At 36.2% G+C, this 21,721-nt stretch overlaps 1 protein-coding gene across 1 annotated transcript in view; it reads left to right on the forward strand.

Annotated features, from left to right (window-relative positions):
• DPYD (dihydropyrimidine dehydrogenase) overlaps positions 1-21,721 on the forward strand; it is a 308,967-nt gene that overhangs the window by 199,392 nt on the left and 87,854 nt on the right. Inside the window, exons 15-16 of the mRNA XM_015870373.3 lie at positions 4,206-4,274; positions 8,044-8,127. Coding sequence (XP_015725859.1) covers positions 4,206-4,274; positions 8,044-8,127 — 153 coding nt within the window. The remainder of the gene's footprint in view (positions 1-4,205; positions 4,275-8,043; positions 8,128-21,721) is intronic.

A 21,721-nucleotide genomic window follows, 5' to 3' on the forward strand; every position in this document is an offset into this window, starting at 1 on the left:
GAATAATTCTGTGGGTATTTGAAATCTGAGTCTTCTTGTAGCCTCCAGTCTGAGCACTTATCCTGCTTCACATCTCTCTCTCCCAAACAGGTAGCTGTCATGAAACTAATCCTACTGCCTTCTTGAAAACTTTTGTTGATTTTACAGCTTTCAGGGGAACAATCTCCTAATAAAAGTGCTCAGAATCTGTTTCTGCAAGGACTGTGCACATCAAAAACAAAATCCTGGGGATTTTGCAAGTGTTTGAGCAATAGGAATGAGGCACCAATTGAAGCCAGCAGCAGTGTATAAATGGATCACATGCAGACACTTGATGCTCATGCCTGGTGTATCAGTGAGAAGCAGAATTGCTAAGGGTGTCTGAGCTCCCTTAAGCATACGTAGATTATGCACAGGCCTGCAAGAATGGTTAAGGAACAGCTGTGGGCCTTTAGGAACAGCTAAGAGCCTATGGCGTGCAGGCGTGAGGATAAGGGATCATGTTTTCTTAAATTTGCAGGAGTTGCCAGAGTTCTCGCTTAAATCCAACCCCCTGAGAGTTTTTCAGGCTCTGAGTGTCCTGAAACTCCCTTATTCCCTGCAGAGCAGTACAGGACAAATGGTAATTGTCTGCCTAGAGTTCTGCTGTTTTCTGGCTTTAAATAGATGTCCTCAAGATCGGCTGATCAAAAGGGGGCCCAGTTATTTTTTCTCTCCTGCCTTTTGTTTTTGAAACATCTTGCAGTGAATTCTGTGTGTTATCGAAGAAAGATCATTTGAAAATACATGTAATTGTGAATCTCATCTTTTTATTATTTTATTTTTATTTTTAATACTGTTGCATTAATGTGAGACATCCATATAGAGATAATGGAAAAGAAAAACATTCACAAGGGAAATAGATTCTAGTTTAAGCTTTCAGGGGATTATTATAAACAGGGAGAAAAAAATATTTTAAATACTGTGGAAAATACCTTGTCGGTGTCCTTTTAAGTAGAATAGCTGCTAATGTATGAATTACAGGATTGTGTGAAATGTAGCTTTTTACTATGTGCGTTTGCTATAGTATATTCATTTCATAATCATGTCTAAATGGTATATTATATCTCCTTTCCATCTTCCCTTCCTCCGCCAAAACTTTTCTTCTTTAAATCTTAACTCAGTAATAAATTCCTTTCCAGGGGATAAGGTCAGATGTTACAAGCTTTTATCTCCCCTTTTACAGACATTAGGAGACACTGTCCATCACTTGTATGGTGATGACCACCTCTCAGTGACTGGGTGGGCACTGGGCAGTGCAGCAGTGTCTCTGCACAGTGGCTCCATAGCTGTTCAGGTGTGGAGCACAAGCGATATAAGCTTCAGGTATGGAGCACAAGCGATATAAGCTTCAGATCTGGAGTAAGGAATGGGACACGGATCACACTGTGCTTCAGTAGTGCATGGTTTCACAGCAATGACAAAGCTGCAATTTAGTCATTTCATTTACCATTTACCACACTTCAGTGGCAGATCTGTAAGATCTGTCAGAGTTCCCTTTTGTAAGGCAAAAAAGGGTTGTTCTGCCTTGCAGTACTGGTTCAAACAACTGCACGTTAACTCAGGTCAGTGTTGCCACTGCAGATCTGGCATAGCAAGAGAAGGCTGCACTGCCTGGGGTCCTTCTGCACAGGGTCACGCACTGGTGGGCTGTGGTACATGGATGTCAGGCTAGGATGCATTTTGAAAAGCTCTTCCAAAAAAAAAAATTAAATCAACTGAAATGTGATACATTTTCTCTTTATTACATTCAAATAAGGCCTCTGATTTTTATCACTTCCTATTGTTACTTGTCTTGTCCTCCTTTTTGTAAATAATAAGAGACAATATCCTGTTTTTACATTCTCAAGTGCCTAATATTTATGAGTAGGTCTGACCTCAGACACCACAGGTAGTTCCCCCTGGATGTCCACATACAATTTGCTGGTTTTAGGTTTTGTTTTTTTTTACTGGTACTGATCCCAAGTGAAAAGGCTGGAGAGGCATTTGGGGGAAGAACAACCACTTGAGGAAGGACAGCTTGTTGACATGGAGTGCTCCACCTAGGAACTGAGTTTAATTTCAAGACATGAGAACACCGGGGAAAAAATAAATAAATAAAAAAGAGGGAGAATAAAATTCTTACCATATTTAAATTTCCATTATTCCCTCTGAGATCATAGTTTTCATGTGAACGTACACAGTAGAAATGTAATGTTTGCTTTCATTTATTTTTGTTGTAAACCACTGCTTCTGTCAAAAGTATGTACTTAATCTTAAGTGGGAATGCTAAAACTAATCAATATTAATTAGACATGTCTTAATTAACGGCTCTTTGAAACAACACAGATCTTGTTCCTCCTCTTTTGTACACTCCCAGCAGAATTTTCAAATTTCATTAATAACACTTGACGTAACCCAACTCAGCTACTTGTGAATACAGTCAGTCACCCTTGTCTTACAACTTTCCCTGCTGAAAAATTTAGTTTATACTAAAGATCAGTTTTGTAAATTTCTGACATACTTTGGATTATGTCCGCAATCTGTGAAGTTCCTTATCGTGTTGTCAGCGTCTGAGTTGTTTTTTGGGTTTTTTTTTTGGTTGTTGTTGTTGTATTTCTTTTTTTTTTTTTTTTTTTTTTTGCTTTTTCTTTTGCTTTTTCTTTTTCTTTTTGTTGTTGCTTTATTTAGTGCGTAAGAAGTGTGAATTTGACAAGATATAGTTTCTAGCTGGCTTCCAGGTAGTGCATATTTTAACTCTAAAATTCTCATACATCCTTTCACAAACTGATTTTTCACAATGAAATGATTTGTGCTTTTAAAATTATTAGAATTATTATTATTTTAAAAGAAATTTGTGTTTATTTTCTGAGTACTCAAATTGCCTCAGATATTCAATATGGAGTTATATAGAGCAAATTCTGTTTCATAAACTACAGAGTTTATGAAGAGTTTATGTTTCATAAACTACAGAGCTATTCTTAATAGATAAAAATATTTTACATAAAGAGATGATATTTTCTTCTGTCAAGGGGAGTACAACAGCATAGTAAGTAATGATCGTATGTATTTAATGAAAAAATTGGTTCTATATTTATGTGAAAAGTGCCAACGAATGGGCACCTAAAGGTTAGGCTGACACTTCAGCAGAAGCTTTTCTTGTCAGAAGACTCCCAACGTGAATACATTGGCCAAAAAATTGAGTGGGTTGGGAGAGTCTGCAGGTAGTTAGGGAGGTGGATTGTCATAAGCTACACTTAAATACTTTGCCTTATATTATTTGAGTCGGTAACCTTCAGCATTAGGGAGAAGTAGAAGACAAGTGTTTTACTGACTGAACGTGAAAGAATAAGCTCATCTCTTAGGAATACATCTAGCAAAAGCTGTTTGGTAAGCAAAAATTTAACTGACATGCAAATCTTTCATACACAGGAAGGAATGTGGTCAGTTTTTTTTCTTTTTTCATTTTGGGAAGTTTCCTTGAACTCAGAGCAATCTGACAAAAACCTTTAGCCTCAGCAAAGGTATTAGTGGGAAGCATGGTTACAAACAGCAGTTGGACCTGGAAGGTGCTGTGTACAGTGGGGTGGAAGGGCAACACACAGGAATTGTCCTTGGGAAACTGAAACCATGAAACCTTTTGTTTAGAGCTCAAAGTTCCCTGCCACTCCCTTGGCCCTCCCAGCTTTTCCCTACTTCCTCAAGGTCTCATCCCAATTTCCTGTGCACCAAATACTCCCAGATGCCTGTTACAGTGCTCAACTTGCATAGCGTGGGATTTCAGGGCTACTTTTGGTGTGTCCAGCTTTCCTGAATTCAGCTGGAATATTGGGTCACATGCTGTCACTTCAGACAGTAAACTCTCAACACTTACAACTTACTCATTTCTAAAAAGCCCTAACTACCTCTTGTCTTGTATAAAAAGTAAATAGCTTAATTGCTCTGACCTCAGAAATGAGTAGGCTTGACGCTTTTTCTCTAGGACTACCATTGTTCAGTTTGTTGGGTTCTGTGTGCTCAAAAGCATGAAACTTCCTGTGCATTTTCAAACTGTCAATTAAGTATAGAACTCTATTTCATTATATTGACTGGTTTTTTCAGCTAACAGTTTCCACATGTAGGTAGTTAATGTTCAGAATCTCTCTGAAGTGTGGCATTAAAAAATCTGGTAACACTGCTGACAATTATTGCCTTTGTATTCTTTCCAGATCCTGATTGCCAGCATCATGTGCAGCTATAACAAGGATGACTGGACTGAACTTTCAAAAATGGCTGAGGTAATGGTTTCCTAAATGTGTTACTCCATCTATTTTTTTTTTATTCTCCTTAAAAATAAGCACCGCAACATGGAATTTGTGAAAGAAGGAGATTCAAAGTGAAAAATGAGAATTTAAAGCACTTCCATTATAATTTGTTTATTCTGTGTTTTCATTAAAATGATGAAAATGTAAATTTAAAGTAAATCTATTCCATAAAAATGGTCCCTTGGATTTTTAAGCTGTACCTGGAAAGCCTTTAGTCTTTGAATCTATATACTTTTTATTTGCATTTTAAGCAAACTGTATATTATGACGGATGCCATGATAAAATTTAATTCTACCTTTGAGAGCCTAACTTGATCTTACCTTGCCTACAGGCACACTAGTTTGACAGCACCAAAAGAAATTTTGAATATAGAACTCTTGAATATTTAAAGTATAAAAGGCTCATTTAATGCTATTCTAGTTTTAATACAGACTTTTCAAAAATGATAGCAGAGAAAGCCAACATATATAATAACAGTCTGCATTCTTCTTATAATATAAATCCAATCTTACAGAAACAGACTGTGCACCAGAAATCTTGATTCAGTTTGAAGGAAAAAAACCCTACTTAAAAAACATGTACCTGTGTCCACAGGGAATAGTGTAAGAAATATTTGATTAGTACAGTAATACTTTCATTCAGAAAGGTGTCTATATCTGAAGGTACCATGGCATTCTTGTTTTTATATGAAACAGATTTTTCCTTATGGGTTAAACTATCTAGTGCAAATATAAATATGTTTTAAAGTGGAAAAAGAATTAAGATCTAACACAATTGGTAAAGAAAAAAATGTGGTGGTTTTTTTTTTTTTTGTGTGTGTGTGTGTGTGTTGTTTGTTTGTTCAAGTTATTGATAGTATTAGCTGAAATCTATATGTTTTGCAAGTATTAGACAAGGGCTGCTCCAAAAGTAATGCCTTCTATGTTATTATGCTGATCGACTATGGTAGAGGACAGTGTTGGTGGTATGGACCACCAACTTCTTGCCAATATTCCATTGCATTTTGTTGACATGTAGCAGATGGCAGCAGAGGGGCAATCTGACAAAATGGCATCTGATGCATATGACCCAAAGGTATGTCACTGAATTCTACCCTGTAGAAAAAACGAAACCCATTGCTATTCTTCAACATATGCTGTATGTTTATGGAGACCAAACAGTGGATCTAAGCGCAGTGAGTGGTGTATTTCAGCAGTGGTGACAGAGTTATGAAAAACAAGCCACATTCTGAACAGCCATGCACAGCTGGCACACCATGAAATGAACTGCTCATCCACATGAACTTGCGGATTTCAAACAGGGAACTAAAAACAGAGCTGAATATCAGTTTCAGTGTGTTGGAAACTCTGGTGGCACTAGGTGGATCCCACCTTTGCTTACACAGGACCAGAAAGAGCACTGTCTATAAGTTTCTCAGGACCTATTGAACTAATGCAAGTCTGAAGATGTCAGTTTCCTGTATCACATCATTACTTGTGATGAGACATGTTGTCACCACTACAACTGGGAATGTGAATGGAGAATGTGAATTCCCAATTGAAGGAAAAGTTCAAGATGCAGCCCTCAGTGGGTAAAGTGATGTGCGCTGTCTTGGGATAGGGAGGGAGTGATTCTTCTGGATTTCTGGGAACACGAACAGCCCATCAACTCTGGCTGCTACATCACGACACTGACCAAACTGAAGACTAAAACTTCCACAGCCAGGGAAGTAAAGAAGACGATGTTTCTTTTGCAACAAGATAAAACCAGGCCCTGTACCAGTTTGAAGATGATGGAGCACATTGCCAGTCTTGCCTGGACCATCCTACCACACCCACCACACGGTCAGGATTTGGTGCTGCCTTCTTCCTTCTGTTTGGGCCACTGAGCAATGGACTGAGTGGGCAACAATTTCCTAGCCACAGTGTTATCATAGCTGCTGTGAAACAATGGTTCACCTCTGCTGTTGTAGATTTTTATGAGCCTGACATGTCGGCTCTTGTTCATCACTAATGAAAATGTACAGATAATGGTGGTAATTACGTTAAAAAACAGCATTTTCTCATTTAGAGTTTGCTCTATCGAATAACGTTACTTGAGCTCTTTTGTAGTTTCCATAGAAATACATATGAGGCATTACTTTCAGAGAGACCTAGATGTATATAATACTTACTTTGTGTAGATACATTTATATATGCTTATAAGTGTGGAATGTTTGATTTTTTATTTTTTTGTTGTTGTTGTTGTTTGGTTTGGTTTGGTTTTGTTTTTTTTTTGTTTCCACGTGGCTGAACATTTGGACGTCATTTATTCTTTATTCAGTGGTTAAAAACCTTGTATAGCTATTTGGGAAGACACTTCACTGTTGTCTGAGTGTTTTAAACCTATAAGGAAAAAAATCACTTTGGGGACTTAGGGAAGTGAAATTAAACATTATAATTAAGTGCCTTGGTGATCTTCAAGGCTAGTCCATATTATACCTGTATTTACCTAATTGACCATGAAATCTTTTGTGGGATCTGTGCTTAATACTTCTAAGCTGACTGAGATGAATGGCTGAATTGTGCCACTTGCTCCTCTGCCCTCCAGTTTTAAGAAAAATATTTTCATCTATTTGTGTTTATGCTGCCCCTTTTAGGAAAAAAGGGAATTATTCAAGTGCATGCCATAACATGCACCATATTTAGGATACCTTTCTGTTGCAAAGCTGCCATTTGCTTCCACTCCATAGAAAGCACCACACTTACTCAGGCACTGCACAGTTTCTAAAGGGCAGAATGTTTTATTACATGCCTTGTGGAGGAGGTGATGCTGAGGCTGTCCCAGAGGGAGCCTCCATGCTTCAGCAGCATCTTGGAGATGATGACCTGCTCACACAGTTGTCCTGTCACCATGCTGCCATTGGACCTGTGGGGTGGTCAGGCCTTCTGGGCAGCCAGACAGGGAAGGACACCAGGTGTGTAGTGGCTGCATTGGCGACCTCTCATGCTGGGAAGTCTTAGCCCACAGCCATGCAGCAGGCAGAAAGCACCCCAGTTCAATAAGCAACAAAATGCAGATGCAAAGCAAAATGCCAGCTACAGCCATTTAGAATACAAGCAGAGAGCTCCTCAGCTTAGGCCCATTCAGTTCAGCAAAGTGTGTTTGTGTCCTACCAGTGTATACCACAGCTTTTTTTCCCCTTTATTTTAGGTAATAGAGGCTGGTAAGAGAAATCAGCACATATGCAGACTTTTTACAATAATCTTGCTTGACTTCAGAAACAAAAATGTTTAGTAACAAAACATATGGAACAGTGCACGAAATCTAGAGAAAAATGCATTTAAAGCAGAAAGGAGGAATTTATTCCTCAACCCCAGCTCTTCAGAGCACAGCCATTCCCTGTGTCACTGACTCCTGAAGCTTGCCCTTACTGCTGCAATAAGGCACTGTGAGTATATTTCATTTTTAGCATGATGCAGAACATCATAAGAGTTTGATATCATTTATCATATAATAAATTTACATTTATTATTGTCACTTCAGTTTCTTTTGTATTTGGAAAGCCACATGAATGTCTGAAAATTTTCTCTGTAATGGCCAGCATATTTCTTTTTTAGTCTATCACAACAGCTTTCTCTCTCTCCCTGTTTTTTTCTTAAGGAGAATAATCAAACATATGAAGAAATCTATTTAACGTTAGAAGTAAATGCCACAGGAAAGAGTATATTACTCAAAATTAATTTTGTTTCTTTGTTTGTTTTCCTTTTGCATGATGCATAGGCTGCTGGTGCAGATGCACTGGAGTTAAATCTATCATGTCCTCATGGCATGGGGGAGAGAGGCATGGGCCTGGCTTGTGGGCAGGTAGGTTGCAACAGCAATCTCTTTGGTGTCTCTTCAGCAGTTCTACAACAATGTATGAGTTACACTTCAGGGGGAAGCTGCAAGCAACAGATTACTAGCTTGAGATTTTTAGGTTAAATGTGTTTAATTATTTGGTGCTGAAAGAAAAAAGAAATAATGCTGTGAATATAGAAGATGCTTAGTTTTGCTCAGCACAAAAATGCATTATGTGTTTGACAGGGAACAATATGAAAACAATTTCCAGAGAGCTCCTGGGCAGAATTTGTTTTTTTCACTGCAGAGCTCTGTAGATATCTTTGAGATCACAACCTGGTGCAAACTACCTGTATCAATAATGATTTTGAAGGACATGAGATATACAGACATGTCATTTTATACTGTTTTGCTTTTGAGCCTAACCGTATTCTTGAATTACAGAGCGTACATTGTGGTAGTGCCATCTACAGTTAACTTTGTCTCTTTTATTAGCCTGAATTGTGTAACCTATAGATTTGATAAATGTGTACAGTTTAGGTGGAGATTATCCATATCACATGTCTCTGTCATGCAGAAACATGATATACAGTTTTTCAATACATCCTATGATTCCATTTAGGAGCATGCATGTTATTTTGTCTGTGAAAAGAAAACAAACATGCTCAAAAGCCTATTCCTGTATTCCTTTCTTTTCTGGTTTTCAGATGTTTGCATGTTTAGCTCACAGTTTGAAATTTGTTTTTGTTCAGAAACATGCTCAGAAGTGAACTTGCAAATTCTCTGAAAAATCTTGGTTCACATAGGACACCAGGAGAGATTTGCTAGAGTTTGGTCATTAAATTTTCAAAAGTCTGAAGTCTGCCTACCTTTGCATGCACTCCAAAGGATAATAAAGACGAGCATTCGAGCATTTGTTTGGCCTGACTTGAATACTGAGTACTCAAAGTACTCAGTTTCCCATCTTGCTACATTTTGAGATAAGGAAAGAAAGAGAAGGGAAATGCAGATTGGAAATCATGATTGCACATGCTAAAATCAACATATACTATTCAGCTCATCCTCTTAGATTGTGCTAATAGACATCTTAAGTCATCCTCACTTCCTCAGCTAAACATAAAACTTGAATTGTATGGTTGGATAACTAACCCATTAACTTTGTAAAACTATTAGCAGGAAGACAATAGGAGCTGTAATCATTCCAAAGCAGCAGCATGCACACTTTAGTTGCTGCTTTATCTTAACAGTGCTGTCAGAAACAGTGCATGGAACTAATTTATTATTTTTGTGATCAGAATGATGCCAATCTATTCCATGCTATAGATTATTGTATTTAATGAAAGTAATATGGATGCTTTTCATAGCCAGTGGTTATTTTCCAAAGTAATGATTAAAAACGTGAGATAAACAAATTAGAAAAGCTCTCAAGGACCACACTAGTAAAACAGTAGCAGTTATTAATTTTCTTTTTTTTCCAAAAGCTTGTTTAACAACAATCAGCTGTACTGGTTATTTTTATAAATTTATAAAGCAATTCCCACCCTTTGCTCTACATTGCATTAACTCAGTAGTTTGGGTTGTCTCAACATGAGATTGCAGTGTTCTTCTTTAGAAGGCTGCAGTTTGGCCAGAGAGCGTCCTGAAAATTTATATAGGAGCTAAAATAGGCTCGTTTCAAACATGGGGACAATGGGGACTTTTTCTTTGTTGTTTTTTCTTTTCTTTTCTTTCTTTTTTTTCTTTTTTACTTTTTTTCTTTTTTTCTTTTTTTTCTTTTTTTCTTTTTTTTTTTTTTTTTTGGCATGAACTATTTCTTGTTTTCACTGGCTGGAATAATATATGCACATGAAGTTGCTTAGATATGTAGTCAGTAGGGAGCTGTCTGGCTACATGAGTTTTTCCATATCTTTCAGCTATTGTAAAATCAGACAACGAAATGAAAAATCTGAGCATTCAGGGCTATCATGTGGATTTGTGGCTCTCCTTGGAGGACATCAGATCCATAAAGCAAGAATATTACATTATATATACATATATGTTTGTATAGTAATATTTCTTTCCCATACAATATAGATATCCGTTTGAATGTTTAATACATGCTATTGCACTTAAATATATTAATGCTGTTTTAGGTGTCTTAACTAAAAATGAGAATTTAGAAAAGAATCTAGCTCTTTAGACAAATAACTGAATAAAAGTAATCCTTAGAGGGCCACATTCAAAGGTACTTCCTCTAAGCTGGTTAAGATAAATTAAAATGTAGTTTATCAAAGCAAAGGATGAGGATAGACCAGATAAAATAATGATGAATGCTAGGACGAATGGTAGCCCTTGTGGGTCTGAACCAGTATGGAGGTCCTGGAGGACCCCAACATAGATGCAAAATTGCTAGGAAGCATTTTGACTCCATGTTTAATTATTTTTGTCCCTTGAGCTAAAGTCAAATAGGTCATATATAGGTAATGAATGGGGTAAGGGGCTCAGATATATTCTGGGAAAAAAGAAAAAAGAAAAATAAGGATCCCACCAACAAACGTGAGATATCTAGAAAAAAATTTCTGAGGGATTTGGTCCATTTTCATGATTAAGCACATTAAAATCCTCAGGAAACTACAGAAATTACTTAGTCGAGAATAATGACAGATAAACATGCACAAATATTTTTAATATTTCTAATGTTTAAAATGTTCTTCTATTTCCTTTTCTTTCTGTGTTTTTTTTTTTGTTTTGTTTTGTTTTTCTTTTTTCTTTTCTTTTTTTCCTAGAGGTAAAGGAAAGGTTAATTACACTGTCTACTTCTTCTACTCATTTCAGTTCCTGTGGTGTGCCTGAGGGGAACGTAGAAATCTGGGAATGTTGGATTTGGTTTTCTGTTATCTACTCTCAAACACTTCCACTGTTAATACCCACTGTAAATTTAAAGAAAAAAAAATCAGATATATACAAATAATATATAAAAAGAATTGGTGCTAAGGATTGTTGTTCTTTACACTGAATTACAGTTCTCAGGTTTTATTTGATTTTAATTCCAAGTCATTAGTGCAGACACTCTGGCGCCTAAACAGCATCGCTAGCCAGAGGGTAATATTAAGAGGCATCTGTATCACTGCCAATAAGTTACTTAAAGCTGGTTCTGTGTAAAATGTCAATTATATTTGCTAATGCTGATTAATGATTATAAAGTCAAGGTTTGTGTTCTTTCATAACAATCTGCAACTTTATAGAAGTTTGATATCACTAAAAATTGTAACTGTGTCATTAGACTGAAAAACACCAAGGCAAGGATTTTCTGTGCATCGAATAACATCATGTGTTTAATAGTAAACCTGAAGATAATATGGTGAACAGCAGATTGTTAAAAAATGGCAGCATAATTTATTACTGAAGTAAATGTAGCAGAAAATTATAAAAATAATAAGTCAAATGAATATCTTAGAAGGTAGGACTCACACTATGGTGTCTAACTTTTGAGGTGTTGTGCTTTTTGTCTCTAAAGATTCTTTCAATTTTTTCTTTTACTAATCTTAAGAAGTGGCATTAAACATTCAGGACCGTTACTATGATGCAAAATCTACTAATTTCAATGCTTGACTTTTTGGTTTTGGTCCAAAAGTCAACTGTTCCCTCCAGCTGTTCTGGTAAGAATGAATAAATAGTTGAATTGAGTCGATAACCCGGGTTTTATTTTGCATTCCTGCTAAGTTTTGTGTTGTTCTCTGTTGTACAGATGAAACCCCAGGCTTAGTATTTGCAATGTGCATATACATAGAATCGTCAACAAAACTGACTAGGACAAGTGATACACAAATACTTTGAAAATATCAGTAAGTCTCTGTAGCCAAACAGAGGGTGAAAAAGCAGCATGGAGAAAAAGAGCAGAACAGCCTGCAGCTACTGGAAAGGCAGTAACAAAGCTGCCAGACGAGTAGCTATGAAGTAGGCAAGATGTACTGTGGGTGATACAGCAAGGAACAAATTGCAGCCTGTACGTTTCAGATTGGGCATCAGGAAGAAAGTCGCCCAGGTGGTAATGCAGCACTGTTGTGTGCTATCCAGCAGGGCTGTGTAATCACCATCTATGGAATTTTCAGGGCTTAAACAGGTAAAGCTGTGGCTAGCTTCATCTGTTGTTGGCATTGTTCTCACTCAGAGCACAGATAGGACTAGCTGACCTCCAGAAGTCATTTCAAACCAACATTTCTGTGTTTCTATGACTTCACTCTACAAAATTTTTATCAAAAGGTATTGCATTGTTTTATCAGAGACGGATCTACTTGTAGATAAGGGGAGGCATAAATACTTGTTCATTCGGGTGAGATCTTCAGTATGAAATAGAGATCTCAAGTTGAAAGGAACACATTAGTTGCATTCCCGAAGCACACAGGAGCTTTCTGTACTTTTTTAAAAAGACAATCAAATATCAGCCCTAAGTACAAGAACAGAGATTTCTTATGCTATGAGCAAATATTTTAAAAGCTAATATCATCCTGGCTGATAAATATTTCTGATTAACTAGTCATACCATCTAAGCTCTTTTATATAAAATATCTTTGCCTATCTAGGCATTAAAGCTATAGGTTTGAGAGTCTGGTTTTCTTATTTTATATTGAAGGAGACGTATATTTCTCTTGTGAGCGCTTGTAATGCAGATCCTGGTTATTTAACTACTCAGATCACAAGCAAAATGAACTTGCTTCGTAGATCGTTTCTTACCTTTATTTTTGTTTTACTTAAACTCTGCTTGCTACAGCCTCTGCTGCTGTGTTCATGTTTATTGCCTGCAATTAGGTTGGAAGCTTCATAAAAGCCCACATTGCCTCTTTCAGAAGAAGACAAGTCTGTTCAAAACAAAAAGCAAACAAAGCAAAACAAACAAGAACAACAACAAAAAAATGGAAGCAAAAGCCCTGGTTACTCTGGAAAGATGAAAACTAGCTGCATGGAACAATTAGATTTGCTCTGCTGTACCTTGGAAATAGGAAAGATGAGGCTGTTTCTTAATTGAAGTGCACAGCATAGCATGATAATTTGCTGTTGCTCTGCCAGCAAGGAGCTTGAAGTATTTTAAATAAATGATGCCCCAAACAGAATTTGATTATATCTGTGTTCATGTGGCATGCTAGTATCACTGTACAATAATATGCTGGTTAAGTATAATTCATTGAGTCCTGCAGGCAGAATTAGTTCCCCATCTTTTGTATCAGTTCCTGCAATAAATTAATGCAAAGTACAGCAGGGTGGTGCGCTGTGCTGTAACAGCAGTGGTAACATTGTGCCCCCAAAATCCCATGTATCCGAGCCATGGTTACTGTTGAAGTTTGTGATGAGGTTTCAGGCTTCATATTGTTCTCCAGCATTGGCTGCTCTCATCATTTTGGGTGGGATCTTAAGAGAAAAGGCTTAACTGCCTTTATGTCTTTCAGTCCACTCTGATGCTTTGAGGCATGTTTTAGCCAAGCGACCTGTTTCATTCAAATCTCACAGAGATGAAACTGTTTCAAAGATGCTGTATTTCCATAAGTTTCATAAATGTAGGCAGCTGAGTAGAGAAGACATGTTGTCTGCTGCCCCAGCTGATGGGTATGAGCATGGGACAGCTTGGTCATACGGAGGAGGTGGGATCTCCAGGTGCAGACTCAGACAAAGGGATCTTGTAGCTGAGGTGCTACTCATTTGTTGCTGCATGCTGACGTGATGGCATGTGCTGCTTCTCCCTGAGCTGTGTGCATAGGTCAGAAAGTGAAAGGGCCACCCAGCCCTTCTGCAGCAAAGTGATGCTGGGCCCATGGAGGCCCAGGTGCACTGCAGGGACAAAGCATTCTGCATCATGTTGCTGAGGGGATAAGGGGGCATGCAAGGAGAAAGGCTGCTGCAAGGAGAAAGGCTGCTGCTGGCTGTCTCTTTCAACTCATGCAGACCTCAATCTATGCACGTTTTTTTTCAAGTCAGAAGGTGTGTTTTGTGGGCTGATACCCAAGAGAAAGAGCTTCCTGACTGTGTGGTCAGTGCTGTTTGGTGAGCTCAGCCAGCTTTCTTGGGATCTGCCTTCCGTTCTCTTCCCGTTGGCCTCATGTGATCCAGGAGTGAGGAAATGTCATGGTTTAAATGGATTTCTTCCACATCTTTAGATCCATATGTCCTTTTAGTGCTCATATGTTCTGCTTTTTGCAACACATAAAAGGAGACAATGCTTAATAATGAATTACAGCTGTTAATTGCTGTTTTGTCATAAGACTTCTGTTTTTCAAACACTTGAGAAGAAGTGAATTAAGATGCATAGTTTAATAACTTCATCATCAGAAAACCATTCAGTAATTTTAAATTGCAGTTTGACAACATTTAATCCACCTCTATTGCTTTGAATTTTTTTTAATTGAATTTCTTAAAACTCAAACTAGAAAATAAAAACGAGATTATAGATAGGGCTGAAATGTTAACAGCAATACCATCTTACTGCAACGTTTTAAAGACACAGTGTGGGTGTTGAACATTTTGATACATATTTTTATGTGCAGTGATTTGTATTTGCATATGGGAAGCATTCTCTGTAGAATCTGTTTTCTTAGAAAATGCAAAAATTATTCTATTTTCTTGAAATTCATGAAGATGTGATAGTAAATTGGGGATAACCTTATTTTCAGTCTCACTGTGATGGAAGCATTTCAGCTGAAGTTCACATTATGGATGACAAATGTCACAAAGAAGGTCAGTTCCTCTAAAATATAAGTGAACTACCACTGTTTTAGAAAGAAATCAAAAAGATTTGGGCTGTTTTAATGGCACTCCAGTGGCATAACTATGACAGAATATATTGTTGGTGCTTTCCAGAATGAAGGGAAAGCAGGATTTTCTTAAAAACAAACAAAGAGACAAAACAAACAAATGGCAACCGGTACTTATTCGTGCAGTTGTGTTTTAATGCACTGAGAAACTTTCAGAAAAGGGAAATGTGGAAAATTCAGGTCTGTTGCATACAACAATTAAATGTTTGTGTTTTTACTGGTCCCGTGGGCTGCTTTGCCTTTGGATACGTGGTTACTGCGCAACATACTGCATTTGTTGCTACCCCTCATGTTCAGTAAACAGGATTTCTGGAAAAGAAAAGGATCAGCAGCAAGTATCTATCTGCAATTAAAACAAATCAGTTTCAGATTGTTGATCTTGATGCAAGGTAGAAGTTAACTACGTTGTGCATATGAATAGCCTTTCCTTCTATACTTTAAGTTTTATGCTACTATTCGCTAAATGTTATTAACAGAATCTCTTTGCTGCCTACAAGGAAGATTTTCAGGATTAGATTAATATTGAATAATTTGGCCTAACTTTCTAGTCGGTGCACTTGCTACAAATCTGACTTGGGGTTCATATGACTATTATTTAAAACTCAGTGGGAAATCCTCAGACTATGGGTTTGTAGTTATTTTTATTTTCCTTTCTCAAGTTGCTGGTTCTTTCTGCCTCTTTGTTATAGAAAAGGGATGAAGAGCTTTCCTAGGTGACCACAAGAAAAACCTACTTGTAGCTACAGCGCTCATACATTCAAGCTCTATGCTTTCCTTTAAAGGTTTTTTTTTTTGTTTCTTTTTTTTTTTGTTTCTTTTTTTTTTTTTTTTTTTGCATATGATATAAACCTTATCAAAACTTATCAGACCTTTATGCATTCTAGGATGTAAACTCTGCATGAACCAAGGAAGTGAAAGATTGTTAAATCATTCTATGTACTGCTTTTGGCAGTGATATGAGAAACAATATTTTGGTTGATAGATACTACCAGGTTAGAATATTTTGTCAAGGATATAAAAGCATTTATACATATTAGTAAACATTTTAAATATACCAACACTATTAACAAATAAATCTTCCTGGTTAGTATCTCTTAAGATGCTTATGAAGGGCAAATATACTGTTTCATATGTTTCATTGAAGATGCAGTTGGTATCAGAACAAAATCTGATTTGAATTGGCAGTCTGTGTTTCACCCTTTCAGACCAACAATGATTAACCTCTGTTCTGACAACCAAAGAAAATAATGGTTATGTCTGAATCCTGTTATACTGCATTAAAGTCAATAGCCACAGATAGTGATTCCTACAATTTTAGCTGACCCATCTCAGTTAGATATACGTATAACATTTTGTAGGCCTTGTAGTTTGTTTTAAATGTAAATATTTTTCTAACAGTGTTGTTTCTTCTGGTTGTTTATGTTACTTTTTTAACGTACAAAAAAAAAAAAATAAAAACAAACAAAAAAAACCAAAAAAGCAAAAAAACAAAAAAGCAACTAAGAAGTTTAGAATGAAGAAAAACATTGTGGTTCAACCATCCACTTAGAAAGTTTTGAAAATGAATTCAATTGTCTTTCTTTTAGTGGTGGGGAGAAAACATAAAGCTTTTATGTGATCTGGAAAAGGGAATAATTGCAAAGCTGACTAAATGAAGACAGCCACAAACCTTTCCAGTCTCACTTGTTCTTGATCTTGACATCCCTCTTATCATTTCTCTAGCCCCAATACAAATCAATGTTCTGTACTATTGTGTATAGGTCAGTCAAAAATTTCCAGCTCATTTTTGACCTTGTCTTCATGTTAGCTATCTTCACAGTCCTTAAGTGCTACATTATGAAAGAAGTGTAGGAGTACCATCCTGTTGATAAGGAATCCAAAGTGGATCTCCCACACAGCCTTTTGATAAATGTACTGTTGAGTTTGGATACTGACCTATACTGGAAGCTATTAGATGAGATACATTCAACACTTATCCGTAGAGTTTGCTGTGGGTGGGTTTGGAGTGTTTTTCCTTAACACGCTGTTAAGCATTGTTTGTTTGTATATATCTAGCAGTGTACTAAAAGAAGGAAATGCTACAATTTCTTGTGCTTGTTTTATTCATCTGGGATAGAGATAGGTGATGCTAGGTTATTTGCTACTATCTTTTTAGCATCTTTCAAATCTTCTAATTGAAGAGCTGGAGAACCAACAAATGGTGACTGGGATGCCTAATGAGGGGAAGAAAGAGCAGGACAGAAATCTATTGAAACTGAAGCTTATTTTGAAATTCAGATTTTATGCAAATATTTTACTTGCTGTTTACGATTGATTTGGCTAGCTGTTTTTTTGTTTGTTTGTTTGTTTTGTTTTGTTTTTTTACATGTACCAAATTTCCTCTAATTTTCTAAGTAGCCTAACTATGAGAAATACGGTAGTGTCTCAGACCGACTTTTCTCAGTACCTGCTGCTGCTATCTCTACTACTGTAGACCTGGTTTCAGAGCTTTGACTTCTCTGCTCAACCATGACCAAAGCCTGGACCTAATCTTGAGTAACTTGATTTTGTTCAGTGGCACACTGGTATGACTGGGGGGGAAAAAAAAGGAGAATCTCCATTAGGCTCCCTCGAGTGGAACTTGTAGTGACTGATCTGAAGCATAGCTGCTCAAATCACGATGCCATTTTAAGGTAATGAAGTCCTAGCATGTAAGAACAAAGCTAAGAGAAAGGACTTCTTCTGTTCATATAATATAAAAAAGAAAGTAACTAATTTTTGAATAAAGTCATGAGGTTGTACATGGTAAAATGAAGATACAAATTAAGAGGCTTTAGTATTAATAAATACGTAGCATACAAACATAAAGCATATAATAAATAATACGAATGAATTTAAATTTAAGCTATAGAAATAAAATCAAATAGAAATAAATATAAACACAGAGTCTGTATGCAGTCTCCAAGATGGTGATGTTATCCCATAAATGAATTTTTGGTAGCAAAAAGAGAGAATGTAAGCTGGGAAACATAAAAAGAATTTCCTAAGCTATATTTCTATATTTTAGTTTACAGTATTTTCTAAGCAAATATATGCTTACTGCATTAGCATTACGAGCTTATTCATAGAACCTACATGATATCTCTTCCATTTGTTTGCTTTATTCATATCATAAAAATAACACTTACTATGTGGAAAAAAATATAAATGCCTACATTTACCTAGTAGACTTCTCTTAGAGTATTTCTTAAAGGAAAAGAACATTTTAAAAGAAGATAGGTATATTCATGAATTGAAGCACTGAAAGGTAGTGAAGGTACATGTTATCATTCTGAAAGTTTAACAAAATGGTGACAATGTGGGCCTTCATTAATTCTTCTCATATTCATCACTGATTTTAGAAATTCTTCCTCCAAAGAGGGGTGTGTGTGTATGTGTACATATATATGTATATATATATATATACACATATAAATATATATACATATTCATACACACAGGTAAGTTGCACCAGAAGTGATGCCTTTTATTTATTTCCTTGGGCACTACAATAGACAGAAAAAAATTGGAACAAAATATAATGTAATATTGGTGGGAATGTTTGCCATCTATTGCCATACCACCAACATTTGCCCTGATGTTGTGGGTCAGAATAATAAAATAAGAGGCATTGTTTTCGGAGCATTCATTGTTTATGTATCTTCATATACAACTGTGAAAACTCTTATTCTTGCCTTGAGTTAAGCTGCCTGAATTTACTTTATGACAGCTGTGGTCAATAGTTGTTGACTCAAAGTTGTCAAGTTTCCTCAGAAATGAAGAAACTTTTTTTCTTCAGATGAGAGTAGAGAGTCATTTGGCTTCTATCTTGGGAAATCCTTCCCATTACATTGACAGTCATTAAACAAATTGTTAGCTTTAATTGCTTGAAATTGTATGAATGCACAAACTAATATGCCTCTCTCTAGGATGAGAGAAGTCAGTAATTTGACCAGGATATTCAGAAATGTTGTCTCCTTTGCTAATTGATTGCAGTTCTGCATTCGAGGCAGTTCACTAAAGGCAGTGTTGGACATCTCATAGGAGAAAGGAGAAAAGAAAAATCTTTGCTCCATATAATGTGTAAAAGAGTGAGAATGATATGGAAAAAAGCTGGATGTTAAGGATAGTAACTTGAAATGCTTGAAGCTGAAATTCCTACACTGTAATTTTTCCTTCATTTTTGTAGAAATGACAAAACAGTCATTCTTCACATATAAAGAGTATTGAGATTTATTTATCTATCTATTTATTTATTTATTATTTCTTAGTGTTTTTCTAGCTCCGTTTTTGATCTTGAAAAGAAATATATGATAGACATAGAAAACACATATCAGGTTATCAAGTTGTAGGGACTTGATATATGAGATCTCCATAAAAGCTTTATCTCCAGATTTACACTTTTAGGTGACAGAGTGAATTGAATGGGTGAGGATAATATAGGAATTGTCATTACTCCCTCATTAAATCTGCTGCAAATGTATCTCACCAACACCTGTTCACAGTGCAGATTGTGGCAGGTAGTACCACTGTAGTGTTAACAAGGAAAACATAGAATCCTCCAATAAAGACAGATTTATGAAGAATACAAGATTCTATTCTTTTTTCTGGGGGGCCAGTATAGAAAGAAAGTCTGTCACCAGAAGAGTGCACTGATGAGGGATACTTGCTGTCTCACCTGTCTATCAACCACATATAAGAAATTGGTATCAATTTTATGGAAGTTGAATTAATTCAAAGACAAGATGAATCCTCTGTAATTTAGAATTAGTACAGCCAGACATTTCTGTTGTAATCTCTTCATGGTTTCATTTATTTCCATGAGACACATAGAGGAGTTATGTACTGTCTGCATAGCATTTTCAAGTTCCTTGTTAAATATGTAGGATATATCTGCCTTAGGGACAAAAGGATGTGGGATTCATCTCATTACCAGTGCCAAATGTAATCAGAAGAAAACTTGCGACTTTAATTTTTGAGTACTTACTCTTATAGGTATAGTTGTAGTTAAAGTTGTCATGTGATCATTTAGGGAAAAAAGGGGGGGGAGGGATGGTTGTTTTTCCTCTAGTATATCAACCCCTTGGCAATGAGTAGTTAGGATTAAAAGCTCCTTTTAGCCCAAGGCTATAATGAATATTCAGGAAAAAGAATTCTGTACTGCTGTTTGGGGAAGTAAAAAGACAACCTCTGTAACATTAAAATCTCCTGTGCCTTTGGAATAAACAAGCAATATTTGATTAAGAACAGGAAGCCAGAAATCACACTGATGTTCATCTCATACTAAAAGAGACTTTATATGACATTAAATTACCAACAGATTCCTGTAGATACAGTGCATGAATCAATATTGTGTCATAGCTGACAGTAACTTCATAAACTTTCATTTAGATAGTTAAAAACGGACAAATAACAAAAAAGGTACAGCAGGTGAATTAAGGGTGGTACCAATAGGTGTTAAAGTCCATTGAAGAATTTGTTGGTTCTTCTGGATTAACACAAGCAACAAAATTGTGGTACAAATTCTATACAAAGTGCACTGCATCATCATTTATAACAGAACTTAAAAAAACTAAGTATGTGTAATAGAAGCATTGAAGAAAAGTACTAGATTAAGCAGAATAATGTTTTAGTTGATTCAGATTGCTGATTTTGCAAATGAAAATGATCATTGAAGAATTTGGCTAACATCTGTACATATATCTGATTTTATTTATCAAGACATTTAGAAAATGCTTCTTAACTTTGCAGGCTTCACAAATCACTTTTATCACGATAAAAGTTGCAGGAATTGTCATAAAGTTGAACTGGATTTTTAAAAAACAGTATTTATAAGTATTTATATTGTATTAGCAGTGACATAAGTATTTTTAGGAGAGGTTTTTGTAACATAATTTGTGTGTCTCAGGGTCCATTTCCTTACAAGTTATATTCTCATCCTTTGAACGTTTTATAAATTCAGTCTTTGCTAGGAATGATTAAATGGACTTGGTAAATTGACCTGAATCAGCAAAATATGTAAGTAAGTTTAAGTCTGTACGTGACCGCTTTAAAAGTAGGGATTGGTGCCAGGTTATTTACCTCGTTAATTTTGCACCTGAGTTTAAAACTGTAGTGATTGTGATAAAAATTCCCAGACAAGTTAAATTTAGAACTTCATTTCAAATTGGGATAGTCAGTGATTGCACTTAGAAGTAAAATCTTTCTGATCACTTAAATCTTTCTCAAAAGCTGTCAACTAGTGTGAACTCTACAAATCCATCTGTGTCCAAAGATAAACTCCTATGGACTGGCTAAACTGTCCTAGATAGGGTGGAAAATGAGCTACTGTGAACTAAAGAGGTCTGTTAATGAGTTATTGCATGCAGATTAAAACAACTATAATTTTAAAGTGCCAGTGTGTGTTGGAGTAAGATTTTATATGATAGCACTGCAACCACCCTGAAGTCAGCATAATGAGTTAAGTAGTGCCGACGTTATTGTGAGGTTTTCTGAGAAGAATGATTGACATAAAGAATATACTATTCACATCTTCCAGAGGGTCTCTCATTCCTACATTGGGCCTCAAGGAAACTTAAAACAGAAATGAAAGTCAAAGATGCAACTACTCTCATACTGCCAGTTCAGTGTTCATTCATATTTCATGGGAGCTCATGGGTGGGGCGATGACCATTTTTATTGGCATGGCTCAGCTAAGAGTCAAGATTTTACTTTTCATGTCCTGCACTGTATATTCTCTAGGAGCACAGCCTGTATTTTTTACATTTTCATGTAACTGCTGATGCAGAATGACAAAAACAGCAAGGGAACATTTCCTGTGT

Source organism: Coturnix japonica, chromosome 11 (genome assembly GCF_054131305.1).
Source record: "Coturnix japonica strain WE chromosome 11, WE-NBRP24, whole genome shotgun sequence".
Taxonomy (NCBI): Eukaryota; Metazoa; Chordata; class Aves; order Galliformes; family Phasianidae; genus Coturnix; species Coturnix japonica.